The 22,362-nt window shown below is 53.8% G+C and overlaps 1 protein-coding gene across 1 annotated transcript; it reads right to left on the reverse strand.

The window, feature by feature from the left end:
• Positions 1 to 3,763: 3,763 nt before the first annotated feature.
• Il22ra1 (interleukin 22 receptor subunit alpha 1) lies at positions 3,764 to 21,773 on the reverse strand. The gene is made up of 7 exons (XM_026403636.2): positions 21,731 to 21,773; positions 18,107 to 18,239; positions 17,076 to 17,254; positions 14,737 to 14,912; positions 9,116 to 9,254; positions 5,670 to 5,791; positions 3,764 to 4,669 (listed from the first exon to the last, which is right to left on the reverse strand). Exons 1-7 carry the CDS (start codon positions 21,771 to 21,773, stop codon positions 3,764 to 3,766), a joined length of 1,698 nt encoding a protein of 565 aa, XP_026259421.2.
• Between the last annotated feature and the right edge of the window lie 589 nt (positions 21,774 to 22,362).

A 22,362-nucleotide genomic window follows, 5' to 3' on the forward strand; every position in this document is an offset into this window, starting at 1 on the left:
GTTACTGTATTTGGGGATTAGGTTTCCACATATGAATTTGGGGGGAACCAACACTCAGACCAGAGCTACCTATCTTACCAAATGGTTGGGAGACTTAAATGCAGTAAAAAAAAAAAAAAAAAAAAATGTGTAAGATTACTGGCATAGTGCCTGGCTTATATTTCTTTGTTCTCTTTTTTCCTTCTTCCCCTACCCTCCCTCCCTCCCTTCTTTCCTTTCTTCCTTCCCTCCCTCCTTTCTTCCTTCCTTTCCCTGAACTTAAGACCCAACCTACAGTCACTTAAATGCTGCTTCACCAACCCACGACTCAGCCTCCAAGATTTTTCCAGAGAGCAACCAAACTGTCTTTGGCTGATGGCGCCACCTGGTGCCCTGGAGGAGTTCATCGCTGTTCTCTGGTGGAAACTCAGGCAGCCTCCGTGGGTTCCTGGAGCTGGGGCTTGTGGGGGGCGGGGTTTGTAGGCATCCCAGCCTCAGCTCCCCACCCCATCCCAGGAGGTGACGGGCTGTCTCTAGGGATGCGGATGGGGGCAGTTGATAGAGGTGCTGTTGGTGTGAGCGTACAGATCCCTCAGTTTGCCTGTCTGGAAGAGTTTGTTGAGAATCTAGATTCTCCAGGAGCAGGGCTGGGCTGGGGTTGGGGCCTGCAGTTTTAGTAGCTCCCCAGGGGATTTTCATGATGAAGCACGTCTGGGAAACTGGCAGGGGCGAATCACCTCTCTGAGCCACATTTTCCTCCTTGGCAAAACATCACCAATACCATGGAAGGGAGGTTGGCAAGAGGATGTGATCAAGATGGCAAACTGCTAGGTGACGGGGTTACAGTGATTTCCCCTGATCTGTGGTTTGACTTTCTGTGGTTTCTGTAACCTCTAGTCAATTGTGGTCCAAAAATCTTCAATGGAAAATTCCATAAATAGACAATTCACAAGTTTGTTTTTTTTTTTAATTTAAATTTTATTTTATTTTTTTTTTGAGACAGTATCTTGCTATGTTTTCCAGGCTGGGCTCAAACTTTGAATTCTCCAGCCTCAGTCTCCTGAGGGATTATAGGTGTATACCACCACACACAGCTTAACAATTCATAGAATTTAAGTTGCTTGCTGTTCTGAATAGTGTAATGAAACCTCATGCCATCCTGCTCCATATACCCCAAGTGTGAATCATTTCATTGACCAAGGTATCCGTGTGGTATAGGCTACCTACCCATTAGTTACTTAGTAGCTGTCAGTTATCAGATTGACTATCATGGCAGTGCTTGTGTTCAAGTAAACCTTATTTTACTTAATAACATTGTATTTTATTATTAGTTTTTCTTAATCTCTTACTGTGACTAACTTATAAATTAAACTTTATCATGGGTGTGTAATACGGGGGAAAAGTATCTCTAGGGTTCAGTGCCATTTGTGGTACTCTAGAGATCTTGGGGTGGTTCCCCTGGGGGTGAGAAGAAACTCTGTATTACTACTCAATTACTCCTGGGCTTGGCTCTGCCATGACTGTAGGCAGGTGACACCTTGGAAACTGGGCAGGGCAGGGCTGTGGAGCTTCCTGGTAATGGGGTCAGAGCCCAGGACTCTCAGGAATGCTAGGGCCCCCAGCCAGTTGCTGGGGTACACAAACACCCTATTTTCTGGGTGGTTCCAGCTTATCTATGGCCCTGAGCTGCCTGGGGGCTGGAGCCTCAGGGAGGGGGTCCTGGAACTTGCCCCCTTGGTGGGGACCGCACCAGCCTGTGGAGGGTCGCAGACCCAAACCATCCACCTCTTTGCCTAGACAGCTGGACTTCTCCACCCCACAGGTCCTGCGAGTTAGGAGAGGTGTTTATGGAGCTTGATTTAAGAGCCTCTGTAGGGAAGAGGGGTGTGGCTCAGTGGCAGAGCCTTTCCCAGCCTGGGCGAGACCCTGGGTTCCATGCCCAGGACGGCAAAATCAAACCAAAGCCCCAACTCCAACCACATCAAAAATCACCCCCATCGCTCCCTAGTCCCACCCCTGACCTGGAGACAACAATCCAGCTGTCCGCCTGTTTTTCACTGGTAAACCAGGTAAAGACTGGTAACCTTTGGCCGCGGGTGCCCCGAGGGACAGGAAGTAGACTTATTTGCAATGTATGGGCCCCGGGGCTCCCTGGGGATGGCGATTCACCCCCTTCTGTTACAGAGATATCAGCCAGTGACTCTGAAGTGATGTTAAATATTAATTTCACACAGATAAGAACACGCTGTCCGTCACCCTGTCCCAGGGAGGGAGGGGGACACGAAGAGAAGGGAAACCTAGCTGGGTGAAGGGAAAAGACACTGTGCACCCTTGGGAAGGGTCAAACCGGGGCAACGGGACTTTAGGCCCGTCTCTCTAAAGTTTGGGGCGGGAGGGTGACCAGGGAGTTGCCTTTCCCTGCAGGACCCCTTTAGGGGTCCTTCCCTCCTTACGCCCCACTAGTTTCATCCTCTAAGAACCCAAACAGGTTTGGAAAGTTCCTTCTCTGGATGAGGCAGAAAACCCTCGTTTTGACACTGACCCTGTCCCGGCCCCTTAGTGGGATCTTGAGTGGGGGTCCTTGGGCGGGGGTCCTTCCCCTCTCTGGACCTCGGATTCCTCATTGTAAGGGGCGTCTCGGGTGAGAGGGACGTGAGGCGGTGGCAGTTCCCTGAGCACAGAGCCTTCCCTTCCTGGGATCCGCGGCGAGGCCCGGGGCCAGTGCCTGCTGCGTGGCCTCCGGGGGGCGCTGTTGAGAGCCAGGCACAAGGAGGCCTCTGACCGCAGGGAGACAGCGCTGCATCTTTCGTCTCAGGTCTGTTTCCAAAAGGTCCTGCAGTCCCTCCACGGTCCATTCTGGAAAGTCCAGTCCTCTGGCCTGTCCTGAAGCAACTCTGAGGCAATCTGGATCCTCTGAACCCCTGATCCAATTCCAGGTGATCTGCAGCCAACTTGAACCCAGGAAGTCGTCAACTCCTGGGGCCACCAGATAGTTAACAAAATCACAACAGGAAGTGGTCACAGCCTCCATGCCAGGCACTACTAGGGACACTAATGTCCTCCTCACCACAACCCCGCGAGGTAGGTGGTGCTCTCCCCATTTTACAGATGAGGAATCAGAGGTTCTGAGCCGTGGATCGGCTGCTTGAAGCTGCGCTGCTGCTACTTGGCGAGCCTGGACTTTGAGCCCAAATGGGCTGAGTCCAAGTCCCCAGAGCTGTGAAGTGAGTGCCATTTGCTTTGTGTCCTCTTCAGGGCCCAGAGGGCCCCAAGTTCCTTTCAAACCCTGTTCTCAGGTTGGAGCGTGAAAGTCCTGCCTGCAGGAAGGTTTCTGTGGCTCCTCCCTGTGGGACCTGGGGGTTCCCTGGGGTAAAACCTCCAGCAGAGGAAATAAGCCGGAAAGGTGCGGCTCCGGGAGGGAGCCCCACCGGGGAGTGAGCCCCAGGCGGCCCTTCCCTGTGTCTTGCCACTGTGCTACACTGCCCCTGCCTCTGGTCTTGGCAGAAGTATAAGTTTTCTGGTTCCGCCCAGCGGATGGTCGCAGGCCCTTGTCCCTCCTCGGGCAATCACCGGGGAACAGACGCCTCTCTGCACCCTCAGATGCTCTGGCTGGAGTCCTCCCCTCGCTCGTCAGCTCCCCTGGGGGCCCTTGGCCTCCTCCTCTGGTTCTTTCCGGGGCACCCACCTGGGCTGGCAGCAGAGTGTGCGGCGGGGTGGGCAGGGGAGGGCTGACAGCCCAGGAGGTGACGGGGTAGGGAGGAGAAGTCGCAGGCTGCTGGCCCCCTCAGGACTCCCACTGCACGGTCAGGGCCAGCTCCTTGAACAGCGAGCCCGGCTCCGTGGGCGGCTCCAGCTCTGAGGCCCCAGGGGCTGGGCTCTTGGCCTCAGCCTTGGACACCAGACCCTCATCCTTGGGACACACCAGGGACTCCAGTAGGCCCCAGGGACTTGGCTCCTGGTCTGAGGGGGAGCAGGAGAGGGCAGGAGTGTGCAAAGAGAGGGACCCGGGGTGGCCTTCGATCTGGACGGAGGAGAGGAGGGACAGCTGGCCCCCCAGGTACTGCGGTGTCCCCGGCTCCCCGTTCAGGCCGGGTGCTCCGTCCACACAGAGCTCCTCCAGGGCCATGGAGGCCACCCCCTGCAGAGACAAGTCACCTGGAAGGCAGCTCCCAGCTGGCTCCTCTTTCTGGAGCTGCCCCTTGGGCCTGAGGTGCTTGGGCCCCGAGAGTGTGCCCGAGGGGGAGTCTTTTCCAGAGCTGTCCACGCACACCCCGTAGGAAGCAGCCAAGCTGTCCAGGGAGGCCTGGGGGGTGTAGGGGAGCGGCTGGGCCTTGGTGGTGGCCTGCGGAGCGTAGCTCGGGGCTTTAGCTTCAGAGGCCACCTGAGGTGTGTAGGCCGGGGGCCCGACCTCAGGGGTGGCCTTCGGGGTGCAGGACGGTGGGGAGACAGTCTGGCGAGGTGACGCGTGGCGGGGCTGGAGGACGGAGATGTCTGGCTGCCCTAAGTAGGAGATCTCGGGGAGGCCATGCAGCTGGGTGGCTCCTGGGGGCTCCCTGGGCCCCGAGACCACGACCTGGGAGTACTGGACGGGCTGGGACAGGCCGCTGGGCCCGCCGAGCTCAAAGACAGGGACCAGCACGTGCTCCTGGATGAACCGCAGCGGCTGGAAGGTCAGGACGCGCTGGACGTTCTGTGCGGGGACAACAGCAGCCCACCTCTTAGGGCGGGGCCTCAGCCCCTGATGCTGACCTGGGCAGCGGGGGCCCCGGGGGAGTCGTGGGGGCCCTTCCAGCTGCGCAGACCTCCCTCCCACCCCCACTTCCCAGATCCCCGCTGAGTGCTGGGGCCCAGCGCCTCCAAGGAGGGACGGGGCTCCCAGCCTGTGTCGAGGGCCACGTCTAAAGTCCAGGTAACTCCTGGAGACAGACTTGGGCTCTGGCTTCTCCAGGGGGAGATAATCCAGGAAGCACGGGACCCGGATGTGGTGTGCCAGCTGCCCCAGGCCCCCGGCAGCTTGTGACCACAGGGTCAAGGTGGGCAAGGGTCAAGGTGGGCAGGGTGGGAAACAGGAGGCCAGGAGAGGCTTATGGACATGGTCCATCTGGCAAAATGCCCTCAGGGTGCCCCGGTCCCTCCAAGAGCCCCAGATGGCTCTGCGGGGGCTCTGCAGTGGCCTCGCTGTTAGGGCTGAGGGGTGGCCCTGCTGCCGGGTGGGGGCTGCAGGTGGGACTCGTGGTCTGACTCACACACGGCTGTACATTTTTAAAAACTAGCTGCCAATATTTGAAAATTAGGAGATTTCATATTATAATCCTATAATAAATAAGTTTAGAATCATATTATAAATTCTGATTTCTCTTTAAAAAAAAAAGTAAAGATGGGGCCATTACCAGCCTGTGACCCCCTGGGACAGCACTTGGCTGCCCATTTCGAGAGGCCGGAGCTCCACAGCCCCCTCAGGCTGGCCGCTGCTCAGTTCCGACGTCACCTACCCAGGCCTGGAGGCTCTCAAGCCCAAGGGCTTCTCTAGGCTGCGTCACCGTTCCTGGTCACCTGCTGCCCCATCCTGACCACCAGTCGGCAGGGCCGGGAGCCCCCCCGGGGACACCTCGGAGAGAACCAGGGCTGCCCACGCCCTCTGGAGATCTGGGACCCTCCCCTGGCTCTCTGGCCCCAGGTGGATGACTCACCAGGGAGTTGGGAGGCACCGGCAGCTTGGTGACGTATCTGTAGCTCAGGTAGCAGAGCATGGCCACCAAGAAGCCCATGGAGAAGAGGACGGCCCCCGAGAAGGAGTAGGCCCACGTCCGGTCTGGGGAGAGAGGGTGGGGGGAAGTGAGGCTGGGATCCCGCCAGGCCCGGCCCCAGCAAGGACCTTGCAGCCCCTGGGGCCAGGCGGGAAGCCTCTGCCACCTTCCCTATCCACTGGGCTGGGGCCAGATCCCAGGCGGAAGGCCACAGGCCACACTCCCAGTGAGTTGAAGATGTTCTGTCTCCCACCTCGAGACAGTTGCTTTTGAAGCGAACCAGGTTTAAAGTCAGGATTCTTGGCCTCTGGCGGATGCTGACTCATGCGCAGGTGAAAGTCCTCCCCCCGCAAACCCCCAGCCTGGCCAGCTCGTCACAACTGCCAGTGGCCTCGGGCACACATAGGTGGGTGGCCAAGCTCATCCATGTCCCCACAAGTAGTCACCTTTAGGCCAAGGGCCTGCCCACGAGCAAGTGTCTGCCCTCCCCAGGAAAGGACCCAAGGGAGGGGTCTGCGGGACAGCATGCAGGCCCGGTCCACGTGGGCAGGAAGTCCAGGGTCCCAGGAGCCCAGGTGGGATCTGGAAGGGAGACCCCAGGAGGCAGAGGACCTGTCCTGTGGACTGTCTGGCCTCTTTCTCTGGTGGGGCACGGATGGGGGTGGGCACCAGAGCAGGGCCATCGAGATGGCAAGGGGCGGGGGCCCTCCTGCCTGGGTCCAGGGGCCGTCCTGCCTCCCTGGCAGGAAACAGAAGCAGAGGGAGGCGAGAAGGGACAACGGGAGGGCCTGACCTCTCGGCCTCCTACCAAAGCCAGGGGCGGAGGCCGGGAAGAGTCTGCTCAGGAAGGGACCCTGGAGAGCATCGCCCCTTGTGCAAGGGGAGGAGAGGGACAGCTAGGGGCCCTGGTGGTCTGTCTGTGGCCTGGCATCTTTGGGACAGGATCATCAGCTCTTGGTGTGACACTGCCTGCCCGCAGTGCTACCGGGACTTTGAAGGACGGAGGGAAGAAGAGGAGGTTGGAGGGTTCTCCAAACCAAATCTGCACTCCGCAGGGTCTTGACCCTCCAAGTCACCTCCCCTTTCTTCCTGACCCCTGGGGCCTCAGCTTGGGCCGCTCATGACCAGGCTCCCTGAGCCCAGCAGTCACAGTGCCCCCTGGGAATCTCTGAACCTCCACTTCCAGCCCACTCCTCGCTCCTCCCAGGCTGTGTGGCTTGGGTCAGCTCCCCACTGCAATGATGCCCTGTCGCCTGTCACATGATACCCCCGTTGCTGCTCCAGGGAGAAGACAGGACCTGGATGTCCCTACGTGACATACCTAATGTCATTGGAAACCCCTGCTTAGCGTCCCGGGACAGTAGAGGGCCTTGGAACATTCCCTGGCCTGATACATTTTCCACGTGCCATTTCACCTGGGGGGAGGCAGGATGGAGTCAACACCAGCCTGGGAGTGAGGAATGTCGGGTGTCAGAGGTCTGGCTCAGCCACTGATATGCTGAGCTGCCTCTCTGCTACACCACCCTCTCTGGTCTACCATTTACTAATCACAGTTGCCAGCGGCACCTGAATTCTCCCGTGGGCCATGCATTATACTGGGAACTCTCCCTGTGTTCTGCCAGAAAATCGTTATAGCAACATAGAGGGATACAGGTACCCTCTTCCTCCAGATAACAACGCTGAATCTCAGAGAGGTTAAGTGACTTGCCCCAGATCACACAGCTCCTCAGTGGAGAAGCCAAGAGTGACTTGCACATATCTACAGCTCACCCTCACATCCATGACACAATCATGCCTCGGTTTCCTCACCTGTAAAGTTAAGATCTGCGGTGAGACGAACCTGAGATCACTTTCCAGCACCAAGGTGCTGGGATCAGGCTCTGTGACCCCCACAGACATCCCGAGAAGAAATACAGTGGCGATTCTGGGCTCTGGGGTCAAGCAGACTCTAGGATACAGGGTCAAAAGTAAGGGGTATGACTTTGAAATGGAAGTCAGAGGAATAGGTGTGCATGGAGGGGACTAGTCATGAACCAAGTTCAAGGTGGTGGTTAGAGCCCAGGCTTCTGATGAATCTATCTAGGTTCACCAAGCAGCTGTGTGGTCATGAACCAGCCACTGAACCTCTCTGAGCCAGAGATCCTCCTCTATGCACTGGGAATGGTCCTGCCCAACTTGCAGGATTATTTTAAAGATTCGATCCTATAGGCAAAGCATTTGACACAACCCGAGGTAATAGAGCAGTACTGAATAAATGTCACTGAGCCGTGTCCCCAACCCACCACAGTGTTAGAGAAAAATTGATGTCATGAGAGAGATCCTGTAAGGACAGGCCAACAGAAAGGTGAGTTTGCCTGTTTTTAAAACCCAGGGCAGGGCAGGGGTGGGCCCGGGGTGGACGTGGTGTGTGTCTAGTACGGTCGGGGGGGAGCGTCTCCGTCACACGTGCCCCCCTCCAGATCGGTGCCCATAAAGTTGGTTTCCGTTTTTTAGATTCTTCTTGCCAAGGTCTATTCTGGTCTCCCTGGGACCCTTGCCCAAGAAGGACATGCCCCGTGCTGGCCAGAGCTGGCGGACCCCCCAGGATCGCTCCTCTGTAAAGGATTCAGGTGGAGGAACCAGGCTCTGGGGGATCTAGGGAAACGGACGAATTGAGCTTCCAAACACGGCTGCCTCCGAGGGCCATGCACTTTGTCCAACTCTCAAACTGAACTCTGCCTGAAGATTGGCACCATGGGAACGGAAATCACCTACGAACACGAATCTGAAGGTGATGGTCAGGCGGGGGGGGGGTGGTTTTTCCCAGTCCATCCCTTTCATGATCTAACCTTGCGGCTCAAAGCAACGTTTCCACCGGCTTCACCATCCCTCTCCACCAGCTCAGCAGGTTACCGAACCACTCTGAACCTCAGTTTCCTCTTCTGTAAAATGAGAATGATGAGGGAACCTGCCTCAGACAGCTGGGAGGGCTGCACTTCCTAGCGCCTGGTCCCTGGTGAAGGCTGAAGAAATGCCAGCCAGCCTTCACCATCGTCATCCTTATTCTTTGGTTTGGGGAGATCCTAGAGGATCCTTTGATCTTCTCTTTTCTCCCCCTGCAGACTCTCCCCCAGTGTCACCTGGGTTGGTATCAAGGGGAGTTTTTCTTGCCAGGTACTCAAACTGGTGGAGAGAGGAGATCCAGACCCAGGCTGGAGGGAGGGATCAAACATTCGCTATGAAAATCCACCCACCCGTGGACTCAGCCATGAACCAGCAAGGACGGGCCTTGACAGTACACTGAGAACCCCCGGGGTTCTCAGAGCTCTGCGAACCTGGCCCTGGTGCCAGGCAGGGGGAGGGGGGTTCAGAGGAGAATTCAGGATCCCCCTCCTCTGGCTCCTACTCACCTGGCAGCGTCTTCACGCGGCACACATAGGGGGCGCTCTCCTTGGACCAGGTGGGAATCAGAATCATGGTGGTCCCCAGGAACTGGGTGTCCGGGGTCAGGCCAGAGAACTCGTATTCTCTCTGCTGTCCTTCCAGGTGCTGCGACCAACAGAGACCACAGTGACTCTGCCTGCAGCCAGCCTCCCCTGGAGCCCCGCCGCGCCCTCCAGACAGCCCTGGACCCGCCTGCAGCTCTTCATTCCTCTCTCCCCCTTCTTTCTTCTCAAATCCAACCAGTCGCCAAGCTCTGCATACCTTTTGCTTCGATCCGGTCTGGCACTTGCCCGCAGCCTATAAATACCAGCTGCTGCTAAGAGACCACATCCCCATTGTCCCTGCTCCCCTCCACCACCGTCTTCCAGCTCTCCTCTCCCTTCTTTATCAAACATCAGAAAGCCTTTGAGTAGCCACCCTCCCCTGCCTTCCTCTTGGCTTCTGTCTGGATTGGGCCAGCCTCCAGCCTCCAGCCTGGACAATTGCTGTGGCTTCCGTACTAGTTGCTTCTCCCTGGTTTTGCCCCTGTCCATTTCCCATATCCATCTCAGAGCTGCCATGATCTCTCTAAAAGATTAATGTAATGACAATGTTCCTTTTTTTTTTTTCCAAATGCTTTTGTATCAGGGGTTCACTTTATGCTTCAAATACAGCCCTTGCTGCTCTACCACTGGGACTTATTTTTTTAAATGGATTTAACTTAAATTCTCAGTCTATACCCAAAGGACTTAGAATCAGCATGCTACAGTGACGCAGCCACATCCATGTTATACCAGCTCAATTCACAACAGCTAAACGGTGGAACCCACCTAGATGCTCTTCAATAGATACACAATGGAATATTACTCAGCCTTAAAGAAGAATGCAGTTAAGGCATTTGCAGGTAAATGGATGGAGTTGGAGAATATCATGCTAAGCAAAATAAGTCAATCCCCAACAAACTGCAGGTCAAATGTTTTCTCTGATAAGTGGATGCTGATCCATAGTGGGGGTGGAAGCCAGGGAAGAATGGAGGAACTTTGGATTGAGCCGAGAGGAGGGAGGGAAAGGGGGGAGTATGGGGGTGGAAAAGATGGTGGAATGAGATGGACGTTATTGCTCTATGTACGGGTGTGATGGCACGGGAGGTGCAACACCAAATCATGTACAACCAGAGAAATGAAAGGTTGTGCTCCAGTTGTGTACACCGAGTCGAAATGCATCCTGCCGTCGTGTGTAACTAATTAGAACAAATAAAAAAAATTTTAAAAAACGGACACGTTCACTTCTTTTCCACTCCCCCTCCTCCTCCCTAATCTCTCCCTCTACCTAACCTGGGGGAAACAGAATTACCTTTCTTCCCCATCCTAGGCAGAGTTATCCGTCTTGGAACACATGATCTATGATCTCACTCTGGTTCTAATGGTTTATACCTTCTATCCGTCTAACCCTCCCCCAAACAACTGTAATTGTGACTAAAATGAAAAAATAAAAAAACTCCATAAAAACACCGGAGAGTAAATACAGCAGGTAGATAATGGAGAGAGGAAGAAGGTTGGCATGGGGTGATTTTTTTTTTTTACATCTTTTATCCTGAAGGAAGACCCCAGTCTGCACCTCGTGGGGTGACTAAAACCTAGATAGGAGACCCTGTCTGTCATCTTTTTTTTAATATTTATTTTTTAGGTGTAGATGGACCAACACTGTGCCTTTATTTTTATGTGGTGCAGAGGATCGAACCCGGGTCCCACCTGTGCTAGACGAGCGCTCTACCGCTGAGCCACAACCCCAGCCCCCCTGTCTGTCATCTTGCTGGCTTGAATAATCAGAGGATAGAATTTGATGAGACAGGACTGATCCAAAGGGAGGGAGGCCCAGCTTCTGTGTATGAACTTTGCCCAAAGCCATGGCTGGCCCCAGACTGTGCTTGAACGGGCAGCCTCCAAATGGCACAGATAAAGTTGAAAGAAAGAAAGAAAGAAAGAAAGAAAGAAAGAAAGAAAGAAAGAAAGAAAGAAAGAAAGAAAGAAAGAAAGAAAGAAGGAAGGAAGGAAGGAAGGAAGGAAGGAAGGAAGGAAGGAAGGAAAGAAAGAAAGAAGGAAAGAAGGAAAGAAAGAAGGAAAGAAAGAAAGAAAGAAAGAAAGAAAGAAAGAAAGAAAGAAAGAAAGAAGGAAGGAAAGAAAGAGGGAAAGAAAGAAAGAAAGAGGGAAAGAGGGAAAGAAGGAAGAAAGAAAGAAAGAAAGAAAGAAGGAAGGAAAGAAAGAAAGAGGGAAAGAAAGAAAGAAAGAAAGAGGGAAAGAGGGAAAGAAGGAAAAAAGAAAGAAAGAAAGAAAGAAAGAAAGAAAGAAGGAAGGAAGGAAAGAAAGAAAGAGGGAAAGAAAGAAAGAAAGAGGGAAAGAGGGAAAGAAGGAAGAAAGAAAGAAAGAAAGAAAGAAAGAAAGAAAGAAAGAAGGAAGGAAGGAAGGAAGGAAGGAAGGAAGGAAAGAAGGAAAGAAAAAAAGAAGGAAAGAAAAAAAGAAAGAAAGAAAAAAAGAAAGAAAGAAAGAAGGAAGGAAGGAAAGAAAGAAAGAGGGAAAGAAAGAAAGAAAGAGGGAAAGAGGGAAAGAAGGAAGAAAGAAAGAAAGAAAGAAAGAAAGAAAGAAAGAAAGAAAGAAGGAAGGAAGGAAGGAAGGAAGGAAGGAAGGAAAGAAGGAAAGAAAGAAAGAAAGAAAAAAAGAAAGAAAGAAAGAAGGAAGGAAGGAAAGAAAGAAAGAGGGAAAGAAAGAAAGAAAGAGGGAAAGAGGGAAAGAAGGAAGAAAGAAAGAAAGAAAGAAAGAAAGAAAGAAAGAAAGAAAGAAAGAAAAGTGATCTGAGATTCTAAAGCTGGAATTCAGCCAAGTTAGCTGTCCATTAAAACATGACAAAAAACCAAAGCAACAGCCTCTGCAGGACGTAACAGAATCCAGACTCGTTTCAACTGTCATCCATAATGTCCAAGGCAGGTTACAAAACTGTTAGACATATAAAGAAAGAGAAAACTGGGACCCACATTCAGGAGAAAAGACTCTTCATCTCGTCTGACCCCAAGGTGACCAAATTGTCGGACAAGGATTTTAAAGCAGCTGTAAAGCTTTGCTCAAGGAAGTGAAAGAAAATATGTTTGTAATGAATGAGTGAATAAAGGAATCCTAATGGAATCCATTAGCTGTAAACATGGGACACCTTAGAACTGAACCATACAATATTTGAATGAAAAAAAAAAAGTGCATGAAATGATCTTAGCAACAGATTGGAAATGCCAAAAGAAATCGAGAACTTGAAGATAGGTCCCTGAAGCCAGCCGTGGTGGCACACGCCTGGTAATCCCAGGGCCTCGGGAGGCTGAGGCAGGAGGATCGTTCAAGAGTTCAAAGCCAGCCTGAGCAATTTAGAGAGGCCCTAAGCCACTTAGTGAGACCCCCGTCTTGAAATAAAAAGGAACTGGGGATGCGGCTCAGGGGTTCAGCATCTCTGGGTTCAATTTCCGGTTCCCAAACAAACAAATAAATAAGTGGATGTGAGGAGCTGGGAGGAGCTATGATAAAATCAGGTAAATTAGAGTTCAGAGTATTACTAGAGATGAAAGAGACACATCAAATCATAAAATGGCCAATTTATCCGGAAGCTGTAACAAGGGAGAATAGACAAGCCCACCACCAGCCCAGGTGAACAGTTGAGAGCTGAACACGGCACAACTAAAAGAAAAAAACAGATCCCCCCCCAAAACTGGGAAAGACAGAGGCCCTGAATAACACCGTCAGCCGCCTTCCCCTAATCCACATCCATAGAGCACGCCACCCAACAGCTGCCAACACAGGTTCCTTTCCAGGGTACACCCGGAACATTCGCATAGGCAGGCCATATGCTGCGCCATAAAACCCATCTCAGTAAACCTACAAGGGCCCAGATCAGGCCGGGGATGTTCTGTGACCATAAAATGAATTAAATTAGAAATCAATAATGATAAAATATTTGGTCAAACATCAAATATTTACCCAAAATAGCTGTGATAAAGACTCTGCCTGTTCTGTGAGCTCTCGCTGCTCTCCTTGACGATGGATAGGAACCAAGATCCCTCCACCCGCCACCTCCATCTCTCCTGCAAGGTCCCCGCAGGCTTCCCCGTGCCCCCACCTCAGGGCTCTCCAGCTGCAAGGTGAGGGAGAAGCAGCCGTATTGTTCTCCGCAGTTTAGATCCAGGGCGGAAATAACTGCAAGCATTTGATGCAGTGGACAGAGGGGGCCCAGGGACCTGCACTCTGACGGGCCACAGGTGACTCTGATGCCACCCGTCTGGGACCGTCTGTTGAGAAACTACGCCAGTCAAAGTGGGCAGTTTTCTGCTTTTCCAAAATGCTCTCTTTTTACTTCTCTTTCTGATCCTGGTGGGGCAGTGTCGGTCCGTGGACTTAGCACTGAACTGGATCTGAATCCTGGCTATGCTTTTACTCGCCGAACAATCTGGAGCAAGCGACTGAACCTCTCGGAGCCTCTGTTTTCTCATCTGGAAAATGGAGACAGTGGCTTCTGCCTCACAGAGCTATTCAGGACTCAATGACCTAATAGGTATCTATGACCCGGGATACCCCAGAAACCCGCACTGACGAACGCAAGTTTTTCTGGAAGTCTTTTAGATCCGCCTTGCAATATCCTTGTTTTCCTCTATCTGTCGCTGTTGGAATTATTTCAACTTCTTCCCGACTCGCTAGAGTATAAGCCTCTTGATTGTGAGAATTAGAGTAGGAAATGAACACTCATTCACCTGGATGGTGGGTTCATGGCACATGCTGGGGGGAAATACCACGTCTTTTCCAAGAAAAAGAAAAAAAAAGGAAATAATTTGCATATACCATTTGGCAGTTTGCGCACTTGCCTGACACATTTCATTATTACTGATCTTAGGACACTCCCTGAATATAGTTCCTGAAATTGTATGGAGTGGAGAACCAGTTTAAGGAAATACAGCAGCAGAAACTGACTCCGGCATTTTTTAAAGTTAACACCTGAGGATGTTAATTGGCTGTTCTCCAGGACGTTACAAAGTATTAGACATCAAACAAAATCTAAATTATGCAAAATCAAAAATTTTTTTTGGTGGGGGGGGCACCAGGAATTGAACTCAGGGGACTCGACCCCTGAGCCACACCCCCAGCCCTACTTTATAGTTTATTTAAAGACAGGGTCTCACTGAGTTGCTTAGCGCCTCGCTGTTGCTGAGGCTGTCTTTGAACTCATGATCCTCCTGCCTCAGCCTCCTGAGCCACTGGGATTGCAGGCACGTGCCACCACATCTGGCACAAAAACAAGTTTTGCGGTCAAATAAATCTGAGAAAAGGTGAATTAAACAAATAGAAATGGGAATCTCTGCCTCTGCAGGACTTGTCAGAGCCTTCAACATGCTCCTGTGTACGTGAGTCTACCAGAGGGAGGCTGTGCTTAGGATTCGAGGCCTCCCTTCACCCCACCAGGGACATGTTTGGGGAATTCTATTGATACAACATATTCTCTTTCTGTTTGGAGCAGCCCAGATGTCACCGAGAAGGAAGGCATTTCCCAGGTGAGGAAGGACCAGGGTGCAACCTATGCTTACCATTTTGTAGGTGTGGTTGACGTGGAGCTCCACACGGTAGAACAGGTCTGGGAACATCTCCTCCAGGGTTTGCTGGTGGCCATCTCCTGCACGGATGGGCGTGGGGGTGGGATGGATAATCATCTGAATGGATCTCACTTTGGGGATACAGGTCACGTCAGGTGGTTTGATGGTAGCTGGGGAGAAAAAAAGAAGAAAAAGTCAGAATTGGCATTAGTGTCCATATGGCAATACGGAGCCCCACTCGGAGCCCAGGATGTTTCCAAATGCATCAGGTAAACCTGGGTGGAAAGCACTCCTGCACTCGCCTGGCGGCCAGGTGTAGGGCTGGCCAAGGGATGGCCAGGTGGACGGGAGGAACCCAGGGTGAGGGTCACCGTCCCTGGGGTGGGACAAGCCTGGACCCTGCCCCCAGGTGTCCCAGCTCCTCACCCCCACCTCGAGTCTTCCTGGGACACAGGACCCCAGGTCTGTAGGCAGTGACAGCTCTGGGTATGTCCACATGGTGATTAGCCACATGTCCTAAATAACACCAAGTGGGCTGATGTCACCCATTTAGTGCCAAGGCCAGGTCCAAGACTTCAGTCTCTCTCAAGATGGAATTTTCCAAGTAAACTAAATGAATTCAGACCCTTGGAGAATATGAATCTTCTCTCCCCCCAAAATGTACCTAGACAAAAATCTTGCATTCATGCAAGATTTCAGGGATTCATGCACCCTACTCACCCTGAATCTAGCTCATAGAAATCCCTCATGGGTCCCTTGACCTCTGAAATTCAGAACATTTGAATTGGCATTAGTGTCCGTGCGAGGCAGAAGAAGGATGCTCATGTGGACGCTTGTTTGTAAAATTGAAAAACCGAGCAGAATATCCTCATAAAGGGAATTAGATAAATACATTAGAGTGCCTCCCAAGAAGGGGCCTTTTACAGCTATGAAATATCACATTGTGGAAACCACATTTAATAATGTGGGCAAAAGTTTATGATACCATCATACAGAGGGAGAAGCAGCTCAAAAACAAGAAAACAATGCCAGATTCAAAAAAAAAAAAAAAAAGACCCAGGTGCTAGTGATGGCTTGTTGGAATGATCGGGGGTGGGGGTGGGGGTGGGTGATTTTTCTTTTTCTTTGAGTATTTCTGTGTTTTCCAGATTTTCAGTACATTAACACGGACTTTTCTATATTTTGCATATTTCTATATTTCTGGAAGTGAACAAGCCAGGAAGAAAATCAGTAACTGACTTAATTTTATTTTTTTGTTTTCTTAAAAAGTCACGTGTGGCTGTAAGGCGAGCTGGGGAACGTGTGGGAGTCGGGCAGCTGGTGCACATTCATTGACTGGACCCTCCTGGGTGGAGCCTCTTCTCCCTGCTGAGCTCTTGCTAAGGTCTGGGAACACAGAGGATCCCGGAGCCCACTGAGGCCGTTTTTTGGAACTCACATGTTAATGAGCGAGGCTGATGCTGTACGTGTAAGCAAACATGATAGCTGCCCACTGTCATATGAGCTATGAGGACAAAGCACAGTGGACAGGGGTCCCCCGTGTCCACGGGGATCGACGCTGGGACACCACATGCATTCCCTTCTAGGAATAAATTTATTGTGTTGGGGAACAATGACAAGAAAAAAGCGAGTACTCGTTCAAGTACAGATGAAGTTTTGTTCCAAATATTTTTCACCTGCATTTGGTCTGATCTGTGGATAAGGGGCCTGCAGGCCCTGAGGACAGATTGGGTTGGGAGGGAGGGTATCAGGTGGCCACCCGCTGAGATCAAGTAGTCAGGGCTAGGGGTGGGGACGCTCACTTAGGGCTGAATGAGCCCCAGTAAGGACTGGGAAGAGCCACCAATGAGTGAGGAGCCAGGAGAGGAGCCTCCAGGCAGGGGGGGTGGGGGCAGCAAAGGCCCTGGGGCTGGGGTTTCCAGAGGCCAGACTGGATCAGCAGACAGAGCTGCTGGGATGGACAGTGCCTCGGAGCTCACAGCAAAGGGCTGGGTCTTATTTTAAGAATCGTGAGAAGATGCTGGAGAGTTTTCAGCAGGTGAAGGTGGGAAGGGGAAGGTGGGATTCGTGTGTTGACCAGGGTCTGGGAGGACCCTGAGGATGAGGCGGGGGCAGGAAAGTCGGCTTCCCCGGCTGCAGAGGAGGGTGGTGGGAACTAGGGGGCTGTGGGGGGTGGAGGGAAAGGAACAGGCCCCCTGGGGGATGTGCTTTGGTGGGGGGCACCTTCCCTGACTGGCCCTGGTGCAGACCCCTCCTGGCCCTCTGTCCACTCAGAGGGAAGGGGCCTCCCACGTGCTTCGCTGCCCCTGGCCCGAGCAGGGACTCCCACTCACTGTGTGGCAGAGAGCTGAACCGGTCGGTCATCTTGGTGGCCGACCGGCCTCCAGGGCTGATGGCCGTAACCCTGGCATAGTAGAACTCAGTGTGGTTGCCCGTCTCCATGGTCAGGTTGCAGGATTTCCGTGTGATCCCCTGGCAGCCTGCCTTTGGCAGCCACGCGATGTCCCCGTACCTGGGCAGGAGGGAGGGGCCGGGCACACCGTTAATGAGGCCTGGGTGCCAGGCCTTGGCGTTTTAATAATGATAGCGGTATCTCCTATTTACACAGCGTGTTCTGTGTCTCGGGCCCTTTATGTGGGTGCTCTTGGTTCTCATGGTGACCCCCCCTGGGCTGTGTACACAAGGAAGCCGAGGTTCAAAGGGGTAAAATGCACCCCGCGGTGCCCGTGACGGCCTGGACTTGAACCCAGGGAGTCTAGTCTACGTTCTCCTCTTGCTACCCCAGACCCGGTGGGCGAAGCCTGTTATCCCCATTTGACAGACAAGGGATCTGAGGTTCAGAGGGGAGGTGACGGGCCACAGGAAGAAGTGGCAGGACCAGAAATGGACCCCAGGTTTGTGGACCTGGAGCCCATGCCAACCCTCCTCCCCTGCCTGGGTGGAGAGAAGAGCTAACGGGGGGCACAGGCTGGAGTGGGGTGACCTTGTTTTGCCCATAGTCAAAGAACAATCTCCAGGACCTCATGACGCCAGGCGCGGGTCCCCATGACTTCGTCTGACCTAATCTACCTGACAACCTTACGAGGAAGGAACTCTCGCTGTCCTCCCTCTACAGATGGGGAACTGAGGCCTGGTGGGGTTCCCCAGGGGACCGAGGTCGCCCAGGTGGGAGATAGCCCTGCCCGGCTGCCCGGCTGCCGCCAGCCCTGTGGTATCAGTCCTGATTGAACCTTCCCTCTGCAGAAGGATGCAAAAGGGGCTGGGGGCAGCAGCCCAGTGGGGGCCCAGGGACGTGTAGAGTGGGGGACATTCTGGGAGGGATCGCTGCAGGGTCACAGGAGGTGGGTGTGGGCAGGGAGCCTACTTCTTATATTCCACGCTGTAGACGGTGCCGAGGGTGCTGTCTGTCCCGCCGTCCCACGTCAGGATGTTTTCAAAGTTGTTGGACTGGAATTTCACGTGTTGAAGAAGATCAGAAGCATCCTCAGCAACGTGAGCTGCGGGAGGTGGGAGCAGGGTAAGCAGGTGGGCCCCCAGCCCTCCACGCAGCAGCCGGTTACCCCACCGCCTCTGCGCTCAGCCACCCTCTTCCTTCCCACTGAGCTATAATTCACCCAGTGACTACTGGGAAGTCTCACACGCTGTGCAACCATCACTACTACCTGATTCCAGAACACTTCCGTCACCCCCATAGTGGCCAGTCCCCGTCCCTCTATCCCCCAGTCCCTGACAAACACAGACCTATTTTCTGTCCCTATGGATTTGCCTGTTTTGGACTTTTCATTACAGTCTTGCCTTCTCTTTGCATCTGGCTTTTCCACTCAGCATAATGTTTTCAAGTTCGTTCCATATTGAAGCACAAAGCAGCTCTTATTTTCTCTTAATGGCTGTGTAATAGTCCATGGTAAGGACAGACCAAGTTTTGTGTATCCATTCATCAGTTCATTGGCATCTGAATTATTTCCAGTTTGGGGCGATTTTGAGTAATGCTGCTGCGAACATTTGTGCAGATAAATTTAAGTGGATATGTTTGCGGTCGCCGTGGGTAGATATTTAGGGTGGGATTGCTGGGTCACTCTAGGCTTGGTATGGAACCCAGGGGCTCAGGCCAGGCCAGTGCTCTATCACTGAGCTACAGCCCCCACCCTTACATTTAACTTTCTGAAGAATGGCCAAACTGTTTGCCAAAGTGGCTGCCCCTTCCTACCCCCAGCAGCACCCGAGGGGTCCCGTTTCTTACCCCAGTCCCACTTCTTGCTGTCTCTTGCTTGCTCACTTTGTTTTTTGGTACCAGGAACTGAACTCAGGGGTGCTTAACCACTGAGCCACATTCCCAGCCCCTTTTTGTATTTTATTAGACACAGGTTGCTAAGCGCTGGCTGTGAACTCACGATCCTCCTGCCTCAGCCTCCCGAGTGGCTGGGATTACAGGTGTGCTCCACGGGGCCAACTGCTCACTTTTTAATGCCACCCGAGGCGGGTGTCTTCACTGATCATAGAGAGCGCCAGCTAAAGTGCCCCAGAAAGCTCGCCCAAAGGCGTTCCCTCACCCAGGGTGGAGGGGCCGTCTGTGAACTCTGGTCTCCCAGCCCGTCAACTGCCGGGACATGGAGAGAAGAGCCGAGGCCTGGGCCCCTAGAAGAGGGCTGGGGAGGGGCTGCTGCCTCGGCATCTTCACCGGAAATGAAGAGCCCTTGACTTGCAGAACGTGCCCCGCCCCCTGGCCCCCGCAGCCTGTGCAGGGGAAGAAGGACAAGAAAGTGTCCAGAGTTGGATGCTGGCTCTGAGCATGCTCAGAAGGACCTGTCTGGCGGGGTGGGAAATACCCAGGTGCAGACCCAGCTGTGCCAAGGCCTCTTTGATGGCCATGCCCCTCCCTTCCTCTGGACATGACCATGGCCACCAGCAGGCCCAGGGCACGAAGGGGTGGATAGTTCTTTATTCCCAAGTTATAAACAGTATTTCTGCAAGAGGAGTCCAGGGTTGGGAGGTCCTTGGGGAGGTGGGAAGCGTATGAGGGCAGTCCCACCCTGGGGCACATCCCCTGCCTACATGGAAGGCCACCACCCTCTCTGAATCTGGGTCTCCCTGGCCCAGCAGCTGTGGACATCTTTGGGAGCTTACCAGGGTCCCCAGAATGGGGCTTTAGGGGTAGCACAGGGGGTCTTATTGCCCCCACCCAAGGTGACGGCTACGCCGCTGAGCCCCAGATGTGGCTCGTGTCCTGGGCTTGGATCCCAGTCTGGGCAGAAATGGGGTCTGGAGGGAGGGGTCTTGGATTCAGGGCTCGGTCTAAAGTCATGGAAGGGAGTCCAGTGGCCACTGGTGGGGTCAAGGGCAGGAGAGAGAGGCTGAGATTGGAGAGGAGGCCACAGTCAGTCTGGGGTGGGCTTGGCCTCCCCCAGTGCTGGGTTAGAATCTGCACGGGAAAGCTTGCTGGTTGGGGACAGTGTCCTGTGCAGGCTCCCTGTGCTAGGGAGGCCGGTGGCTGAGGCTGGAAAAGGGTCCTGGGTGGAGTGGGGATGGCCACCACTTTTTGATGTGTGTGTGCTGGGAATTGAACCCAGGGTGCTTTACCACTGAACTCCATCTCCAGCTCTTTTTACTTATTTTGTTTTTGAGACAGGATCTCGCTAAGTCACTTAGAGCCTTGCTGAATTGCTGAGGCTGGCCTTGAAAACTTGTGATCCTCCCGACTTAGCCTCCTGAGTCACTGGGATTACAGGTGGGGGTCACTGTGCCCAGCGGAAACTGAAGCTGGCTTCCTGAAGTGGTACCAGGGACTAATGAGGCCTTCCCTCTCCTCCCAACCTCTCGCTCCTTTTCATCCCCAAATCCATCATGCCCTCCCCGGCTGGTGTCATTTCTGCACTTCCTGGTTGGAAGTGGACATTCTGAACGCCCGGAGACATATGCTGTGTGGAGCGACTGTCTGGCCGACTTTACAAAAGGCAAGTTTTCACATTTGTGTGGAAAAACCATATGTCAACCGGTGGGGAAGCCAAGGAACAACACAAACAACGATCCCACATGCTCAGGAACCAGCTAAGTGCACCAGGGCGAGGGGCCAGGTCTGCAGAGGATGCTACTGACCCTTCACCATCTACTCAGGGCTGTTTCCTGTGGGTCCCCATCTTAAAGGGCCAGGAGCTCTAGGACTTCCAGCCAGAATGGGAGGGGGCCTGAGGGACATGTTTTGGAGCCTCTGAGGCTGCAGGAAGTCTCCCTCGTCCATCAGAGACCCAGAGTGTGGAGAATGCCCCGCTGAGGCCAGGGCAGCACAGACTGGAGGCAGCAAAGGATCCAGTCAGCGCCGGCCAGGGACTGTCCCTTCACGGGTCTCATCCTGCACTGAAGCCAGGAGGGCCTGCAGAGGTCACATGTCCCTCTCTTCCATCAGGACTGAGATCCCCGACATTCAGCTCAGGAGAGCAGACAACCTGGGGTCTCAGGTGCAGTTCTCCACGATGACGAATCCCATTGGGACCTTGGACTCGACAGCAGTGCAGCTCACCTGGCCACTCTGGGAGGACATGCTCTTTCAGGTCCGGCCCAGAGGGGCCAGAAGAGGCCCCACAGGGACATGGAGAGAGGCCACGGTGTCCCTCCTCCCGTCTTGGGCCAGCAGAGGGAGAGAAGCCAACTCTGCCGGAACCCCGAGGGAGGGCAAGAGGTCTGCTCCCCAGGCCAGTCCCCTACCCGCTGGGATGAGGGGATCCAGCACCCAGGTTGAGACAGCTGGCCACATGCCCCCGGACCTGCAGGCCAGTGGAGTCCCTGGGAGAGCCCGGGCGCTGGGGCACCCTCTCATCCTCCCCAGCCACCTGAGCCGGCCATCCGCGTCTCCGGGAAAAGCCGGCACCCAGTCGAGCCCAAGCAGGGGAGAAACTGAAAGCAGCCTGGGTGGGACTGCAGGATGGGTGCAGGGAGACAGCCCGCGCACTGGCCCTGGGGTGGGCCAGCCCTCACCCAGAGCAGGGGCACTCACCGGCCAGGGATCCCACCACCAGGATGGTCAGGAGCGTCCTCATCAGCCCTGCTTGGGACCCCTTTGGGCCCCCACTCCGGGCCCTGCACAGAGGGCAGGCTGTGAAGCCTGGGTGCCCGGGCAGCTGGCTCCACCCGGCACAGGGCGGGGAAGCAGGGGAGGGGAGGGGTCAGGAGGCAGGGGAGGACCTGGGCCAGTGGGGGCAGGGGTACAAAGGTGCCTGGCCCTGTGCTCTGGAATTCCAGATCCTGGGTGGGATCCAAGGGAGTTCCCTTCCTAGTGGCAGAGAGCAGCTACCAGGCGGGCCGGCTTGTTTATCTGGTCTGGGTGGCTGATTCATCCCAAGACTCCGGAGTGGTTGATGAGGGAGCTAAGAGGCAGAAAGGGCAAAAATGACCCACAATGGACAGCCTTATCGGAGAACAACTGGCGACGAATCAAATCTCACACCCTGTGGGTACCTCTTGCCCCAGCAATTCTATTCCTAGGGGATTTACCCTGAGGAAAATAACGGGGCAAAACAGAAGGAAAAAATCCAGAATGTTTCTTGCAGCAAAGGAGAAGCCTGGCTTCTTGGCTTCATTCTGGCAGGTGAAGATATGGGTGTCTAATGCCTGTCCTTGGTGCCCATA

This window comes from Urocitellus parryii, chromosome 11, assembly GCF_045843805.1.
Source record: "Urocitellus parryii isolate mUroPar1 chromosome 11, mUroPar1.hap1, whole genome shotgun sequence".
Taxonomy (NCBI): Eukaryota; Metazoa; Chordata; class Mammalia; order Rodentia; family Sciuridae; genus Urocitellus; species Urocitellus parryii.